This window comes from Crocodylus porosus, unplaced genomic scaffold (assembly GCF_001723895.1).
Source record: "Crocodylus porosus isolate Cpor-Errol unplaced genomic scaffold, CroPor_comp1, whole genome shotgun sequence".
Taxonomy (NCBI): domain Eukaryota; kingdom Metazoa; phylum Chordata; order Crocodylia; family Crocodylidae; genus Crocodylus; species Crocodylus porosus.
Window position 1 is genome coordinate 19,813,737 of NW_017728912.1, and position 8,142 is coordinate 19,821,878.

At 43.4% G+C, this 8,142-nt stretch overlaps 1 protein-coding gene across 1 annotated transcript in view; it reads right to left on the reverse strand.

The window, feature by feature from the left end:
• SEC24B (SEC24 homolog B, COPII coat complex component) overlaps nucleotides 1–8,142 on the reverse strand; it is an 84,393-nt gene that overhangs the window by 61,555 nt on the left and 14,696 nt on the right. The window contains exon 3 of the mRNA XM_019533962.1: nucleotides 3,152–3,256. Coding sequence (XP_019389507.1) covers nucleotides 3,152–3,256 — 105 coding nt within the window. The remainder of the gene's footprint in view (nucleotides 1–3,151; nucleotides 3,257–8,142) is intronic.

Sequence of the window (8,142 nt, forward strand, 5' to 3'; positions counted from 1 at the left end):
TCCCTCCCTCCTGTGTCCAACCAGCTGGGCAGTGCCTTGTGGGCCATAGAGGGATGCCACTGCCCTTGCCCTCTACTGCTCCCCCAGCCCTGCTCACTGCAGGTGGCAGTGGTATCAAGTGCTGGCCAAGGGAGACGGAGATGCAAGGTTCCCTCTCCCCCGCCCTAACCCCAGGAGACAGCGCGGGCTGGTGGGTGTTGGAGCTTCATCCCTGTCCACCCCCCCTGGAATTCCTGACAGGCAACTGGCTAATCTAAAATAGGCCTGAATGCCAGTCCAACCAGAGCTAGCAGAAAAGGGCCAAGTGCAGGCATTCGGGAAGGTTAAGGGGTCATTAAAGGAGGTAAAAAATGCCACCCGATATAACTTGGTTTGTTCAGGTGCAGACCTTACACTGAGACCCAGTCGATCAGAAAATCAATCTGTATACATATAAAGGGCTTAGTCTACCTGTCTGTCTGTAATGCTCTTGGGGGGCATAGCTCCAGCCAGTGCTGTGTCAAGAATGCCTATCAAAAATCATTCTTGATGGGCAATTCACTAGTCTAAACACATAACTACAGAAGTTCTGCACACATACACTGGTCTAAAAATGGAGGAAACTGGTCTAAGATAGATCTGGATCAATATACACTCTAATGTAATCAATCTAAGTTAGATCAGTGCATCCAATTTCTGTAGTTACCTGGCTGGGAAAGCCTATCCACTTGCCCCTGTCCCAAGGCTGCACTTTTTCTACCTGCCTCTGTAGCACTGGGCTATTTTTAGTCCTTCAGCCCCTCATTCCCCATCCCTCATGGACCAGTCAGCCCCAACCCCATTCTGCATGCAGCTTGGGGTGCCATTTTTTTTTCCAGCTTTCGCTGCTGCTGGGAACTGAGAAAGTAAGTATTGGTAGAGGGAGCACCAGGGAGGACGGGGAATAGGTTTGCAGAGGGTGGGAAAGGGTTGGGGAACTAAAGATAGCCTCTGGTCCCCCTCCAAACTTCTTCCATGAGCCCCCCGATCCCACCAAACCCACCATCACTTCCAAGAATACCACCTGAACCCCAAATTCCTCCTACAGATGCTGCCTGCCCCCCATCACTCTCACAGATCCTATTTGGCCCTCCATCCCCACAACTAGCACCCCCTCCATCCCAATTTACCTTAGATTGGGTGGCTGTTTTTAACATGATCTAACCTCCCCCTCCTCTCTGTAAAAGTCTGCATTTAGCCTTACAGGGTGGCATGGAGGTTTGAGGGGTATGGTCTCATCAGAACTTAGAAGAATCCATCTGTCATGCGATTAGAAAAACAACAATAAACTGAGCAGCCTTGAATTAGGGGATAGACAGCTTGTACCCTAGCCAAATGAATTTTCAAGAAGCTGGATTTGCATGCGATTTGGATCTAATTTTGGTTTTCAGTCCAGGAAGATACCTCCATTTGCTTTAAAGAAGTGTTGGGTGAGGTGGGAGAGGGTTCTATTATTCCACAAATCATCCTCACTACCAAGGAATACCTTCTTTCTAGACAATTTAGCCATTCAACATCTATGCTGTTCTACATACAGATTATTAGGAGGACATGGTATGGAGTACCTAGCTTGAGTATCTTACAAAATCCATCCAAAACCTCATTATCAAAAACCATAAGAGAACAATCCCAAGAGGAAAAAAAAAAAGAACAGAAGCAGCTTGAATTCTTGTCATATTGCAGAATGCCTCAATTTTTCATTAACATGCGAACCCATGTTTATGGGAAAAACGGTGCTACTACTAAGTCTCTAGAAGTGAATGCTAAACCACAATCTGGGAGATTCTGCTGATCTAAAAGGAATGTTAAACAAAAGCTGCTACAGGCTATAATTTAACTATCAAATTTTCATTAATGCTGTTGAAAGGAGTCCGAATTATTTTGTGTAGAGAGGGGAATAAAGACCGTGAAAGCTTGTAATAGTAAGGTTTAAGGAGGAAGTATTAAAAGTGTAGTTAGTAAGACCACTGTAATACCTATACTTCCAAACCAAGACAAACTCATGACCTGTACTGGGCCCCTCAACCCTAATAAACCTCAAAACCACCAATGCAGAATCTGTAGTATACATCATACAACAGATTTCAAGCACCTATCAACAGGATGAAAAAATGGCCCGTTTTCTTCCTCTCTCAAAAAGCACCTTAACAGAGATAGTTATAAAACAACTTTTCTTTGAGAGTTAAACGAGACCAAGAGAGGGACTTCCCAAGTAACTTTCATAGTAAGAAAGTGTGAAATTAGTTTCAAATCCAAGTAATTCTGATAAACTATAGACAGGGATCCTTGCAGAAGAGACCATGAGATCTGGAAAAGAGTGGCCAAACAAACTGTTATGACCACAGACCACCCCTGCAGGTTGGAGCCAGCACACAGGGCTCAGACTGGGGCCAGTGTGTGCTGCATGTGGAATGCAAAGCTGGATCTAGCATATGTGCTGCATGCAGTACACAGGGCTGATCCAGGGTGTGCTGCATGTGGCATCCCTTCAGACCAGCCCAGTAACCTCTCCAGGATCTCAACACAAGCAAGAAGACTTAAGAAATAAATATAGTCTGAGCTGTATGGTTGGATACTAGTAAAAAAATACATTCATAAGAGTACAAGTTCTGTTTATAGTTATGGACTTAAAAGATATATATTGCAATGTAGTGTTTTCTTTAGTTCATCATTTACAATGCTTTCCATACATAGAAAAAAGGAAAAATACAGTAATACCGGGATAAATTTCATCATGAGTGGTAAAATACTTTTAAAATGACACCTGCTCATATATTTATACAAAGAAAGTAATAATCAACCAAATGCCTCTACAGGTGCAATTTAGTTAAAAACATTATGATATTTGTTGAAAGTCAGAATATTGAAATTAAGATGGTTTTACAAAATGTATATATTACAAATTACAAATACAGAAAATGTCTGTCATTTTAGGGTGAATATTGCTACTTGTCAGACAACTACTATATTCATAGAATAGTTTGACATTTTCTAGTTAATTTGCTTGCTGTCTGAAGAGTCAGAATTACTTTTTGGCTTGAATGTTTGATTTTAGTAATTTAAGGAGGTCAAAATAGGAAGACAGAATTTAGGCAGGAAAAGAGCAAGATACTGGTGTAAAGCTAAAGCAGACCTGCTTCCTCATCCTCCTCATCCTCTTCCTCATCACCTGAACTTGATGACAAGGGAGCTGGTGCAGAGCTAGCTTGATTATTAACATATCCACCATACTGCATGCCTGTGAAGTGGAAAGCACAAACATCAGAGTCAGACAGACAGAAAAGGTGAGAAACAAGTCACAAATCATTGCATTAAAAGTGAGAGAAATTAGGCATTCCAGAAAACGCTTTAACATGCAAGTAAAAGTCCATATCTAGTCGACTTAGCTAAATGATCTCCAAAAGTAGTTTTAACACAATCAAGTTTTGTGGGCTACGTTAGTTAAGCATTAGTGCACAAACAGTTTTAGTAGGAAGGTATATTTTAAAATAAGAATTAAGAATTTTTTTTTACAATGCTTACAAAAATGTGCATTCTTTCCTAGTTAATGTTCTTAGCAAATCTGTGAGTGTCATTCAAATCCTTTGGAATTTTTAGTTTCTGGTAATACATGAAATGCCATATTTACCTGAATCCAAGACAAGCCTCCAATAATTAGATTCCGGACTTGGAAAACGTATAAATTTGTCATAATTTTCCTGTCTAGAATATAATTTTTGGAGGATCATCTTCAATTTGTTCCTCCACTGCCCAACAGTTGTGTGTGTGGGTGGGGGGGGGGAAGCAATGGCAGGTGGCAGGGGACTCCTACTCCTTACTACCTGTCCCCGCCCCACATCAAATGCAGGCATGCCCCACACCTGCCCCCATGGTACTCCCTGCAGTCTGCCCCCACCACTTGCATGCCTCCCAACTGCCTTTCTGCCTCCTCTGCTTGCCCCACCTTGCCTCCTGTTCTGCCTGCCCATTCATGCTTGCGCCCCAATACCCGACCCCTCCACGGTGCCTGAACCCATAGGTATCTACTCATCCACCACTTGCTTCCCCTCTCACCTGCCCCACAGCTGCCCCTTCTTCCCCTTTGCAGCTCCAGCTGTTGCAGTGGAGGCAACAACAGCTTCAGCCCTGGCCCAGGTTGGGGCTGGAGGCAGTGCACACTCCATGCTCCCTGCCTCTTCTGTACATGCAATATGCCAATTACCTATATAAAAAATGTGTATAGTATTTTGTAAGATGTGCAAAATGGCACAACAGCAAATGCAGATCAGTTTTCAATTAGTTGTGTACAGGACTACTGACTTGACTCAAAGTATGCCATGAAATTATGAACTTCTTTTGCTGTCATTGATGCAGGCTGCCACTGTTTCTCCTTTGGCAAACCAATGGACTACTGTGCTGTACAAGCAATCTCAGACTTTTCCAAGGGTCAAATTAAGAGTTCTGTTTTTTTCAACACAAGCATCTGGTTAACATTAAGACATATGTCTTATTTTAGTAAGGAAGACTGAAGAAAGAAAAGATTTTCCCTTTAAAAGACTGGTAAATACATTATTTTCCTATGAAAAACACAGGCAGCTGCAGTTGGGGGGGGGGAAGGGAAGAGAAGAAAGGGGGACCCTGTGGCTTCTCTGTTAATCCCCTAGTTCCAGGATGTTGCAGGTGCTGTTGGTGGAGCCAAAATGCCTGCCTGCCTTCTCTTCTTGAGCTGAGCTGGGTAGAATACAGATTTGCTGAGGGATATATATGTTTAGAGTAACTCTAATCTACTAAAGCTAACTGAAGCAAGCCATGCTGATCTCAATTCAGCAAATACTAGAATTGAAAGTGGATAAATACAAGTGAAAAGTATATGGGAGAAATAACATAATATCCAAGGATGGGAAAGTGGAAAACCAAAAAAGGCCAAGAGAAAAAGCCATAATTCTAGGGAGATACTTTGCTTGGCATTTTTGACCAAAAGAGATCCCAAAAGAAAGCTTTGTTAAAATTTTACAATCTACACGATCAAAGGAAGAAAGGGTGAACACTGCATTGGTGGTATGGCTCGTTACCACTGTATCCCAACAATAAAGTATTTAAAATGTTATTCCACACAATTTATGGGCAAATGAGACTGTAGCTGGAAAGAAGGAAAAAGATAAAAAGGGAAAGGGGCTTATTTATAAAACATGCCACAAAAGTCCTCATTTTTGTTTAAAAAAAAAAAAAAAAAAATACGTAGCCATTAAGCATATTGCAAAAAACTTCTATATGTCAATTTGCTTGGCTTAAATTTCATACCAGTAGCCCTACCGTAGGAAGAGAGGTAAGAAAAAAAAAAAAAAAAAAAAAAAAGAAGAAGTAGTCAAAAGAAATTAGATTTCTTAACAAGCCTCTTTTCCATTATCCTCATATTTCTAATGCATTCACCTCATTTTCTACCAAAAGATTAAAATGTTAAAATGTTAGTATCAAAACTTTTGCAAAACGAATGATGAACTTTCAGATGCAGGTGCTGTTATAATGAATGAGTGAAAATAATCCACTAGATTCTGCCATTTCAGAATGTAAGCAAGCAAAAGAGTTTATTTATATATTATGGATCTGTCTATAAAGGGACACTCACAGAAAGTTGATCTGAATTAACTACGTGTGACTTCAAAATGAATTAAATAAACTACATGAAATCCCTACACGGAAACTCATTCCAAATTAAAGTTGCTTTAATTTGCTTTTATCAGTTCACTTTGCAAGTGACGCTGAACTGAATTAAGGTAAAATAGAACATATATGTTTATTCATACACCGAGAACATGGAAGTACAGAAAAATGCATCTATGCGTACTGATGTCTGATAAAGTCAACACAAGAAAATTAGAATACACATTTCAGGCCCCTGGCAAATTATGAAGGTTCTTGATATTATGATACTGGATTCTCTGGCTTAAATAAAAAAAATCTATTCATTCAATTCAATACATACTGCATGAGCCTTCAAACTGAGAGGTTTTTACATTTGGACAGAATATTTACCAAGATCTGAAATGATGTGTACAAAACACGTTAAATAAATTTCAAACAAATCACTGTCAATGTCATATCGATAATATTGTACATTAAGACTAACATGTTCATTTCAATATTTCACCATGCCAAATCCTGGTGTGAAAGCACAGAACTCGCATGGTGGGTGTCATCTACAAAGGCTTATCCCTCTCTGAATGGGTTAGAGAGCCTCTAACCCTCCTTCTAATTTTGGAATAGGATATGAAGAATTTTATCCCAGATCATAGAAGTTACTTGTCCTCTCATCCCAAATCTTGAACATCTGGCACAGCAGGATGTATGATTTTTTGGATACAGGATAAAAATCTCAGACCTCTGCTGGCATGCAGGGAACCAGGGGTCAGCTCCCTGATCCCACACTCCGAGTACACCCATTTAAAGGGCAAGGGAGCACCTCCCCAGTCCCCAGATGAACATGTCCCTCTAAACTTGCCAGGATGCAGGAAGTCCAGCACTGAAGACCAGTGCCCTGGTGCATAGGGAACACAGCATCAGTTTAAGTAACTTTGTGAGCACACTGGCATGAGACAGCCTACACTGGGCTCCTCACACGCCAGCAAGTTTAAAATGCACTGGGCAGCAGAGCACTGGCGAGTGACTCCTGAGAGTCCACGTTTCCCAAACACGCTCTGAACTAGTATGCCATATGTTCAAATTAAAGTGGGATACAAACCACTTACAAAGATGTTCCAACACATTTAATGAGTAACATATCTTTGTGGCTAGTTTGCCATTTTCATCACATAATAAACTCCTTGAACATCTAGCAAGTTACAATTTGTTGTGCAATTAACTTATTTGGACAATAAATGTATAGTCTGGTAGGAGACCTAAGGTGACACTGTGCCCTGCATTCTGAGTTCAAACTAACAGTTCTATACATTTACTATGCAATGATTACCATATGACTGCCTAGAACAGGGATATTCAGCCTCTGGCCTGTGGGTCAAATGCAGCCTGTGGATCCATAGGCGTCTGACCCATGGTGTTCCCCACGTCAGGAAATTTGACAGCAGGGGAGTGGTGACAATACACATAGCTACCCTCCCCTGCTGCCTAATTCTTAAACTTGGAGCCCCAGACAGCAGGTTAGGGCTAGGTCATGCCTCCTCCCCACCACCCCCTGGCTGGAAGAGGCTGGGCCATGCCCCTTTCCCCATGGCTGGCTAAGCCTCCTTCGCCCCCCGCAGGGTAGGGTCATGCCCCCTTCCCCCCCCATGAGGCTGGACTGAGGCCGGGCCATGCCCCCTTCCTTCCACAAGGCTAGGCTATGCCTCCTCCTTCCCCCTCATAGGGCCAAGTTAGATCTGGGATGCCCCTTAGCATGGCTGGATGGGACCCTGCCATCAGCACATCATGATGGATCAGGGCCACTACCTGGATCTGACTTGCAGACAACCTGGGCACTGCCCATCTGGTTCATGGGCCAAAAAGGTTCAACAACACTGGCCTAGAAGGATCAAATTACATGCTTCTGAGTAAACTCCATTCAGCACAGCTATATAACAACTACATTCCGTTAAATGGTGCTACATATAGGAACACTCCCAGTAGGTTTCATTATTTTACGTGGCTGTAAAATGGCTTTAAAGCAACTACAAAGCACCTAAAACAAAAACCATTTCTTGAATTGAGTTAGGCTCCGGAGCGGTGAGAGACACGCGGGTGAAGCCTGCTGCACCTCCGCTCCCCCAAAGCCCCCCAGACACCCCCTCAGCAGCTGCAGAGCCCCCTGCCAACCCCCAGCACAGCTGGAGGTAAGCGGGCTCATGGTGGGAAGGGGTTAACTCCTCGCTCCCTGGGAGGAGGCCACTGCCTGGTGCTGGGCCAGGTCAAGCCCCCGCCCAGGCCCCTACTTGGCCCAGCCCCCCAGGAAGCCACGCGACGGGAGCTGCGCGAACAGGCTGCGTAAACAGGCGCTCGAGTTAGTGCGGAGTCCACGGAGGAGAGGACTTGGGAGGGCACGAGACCCTGCCTGCGACCCACCCCCAGAGTAGTCAGCCCCAGCCATAGCCAGCCTACCAGAGGCATGACACGGGTGGGCATGCACCGCACACCGAGGGTCCCCTCAGGCTCTGC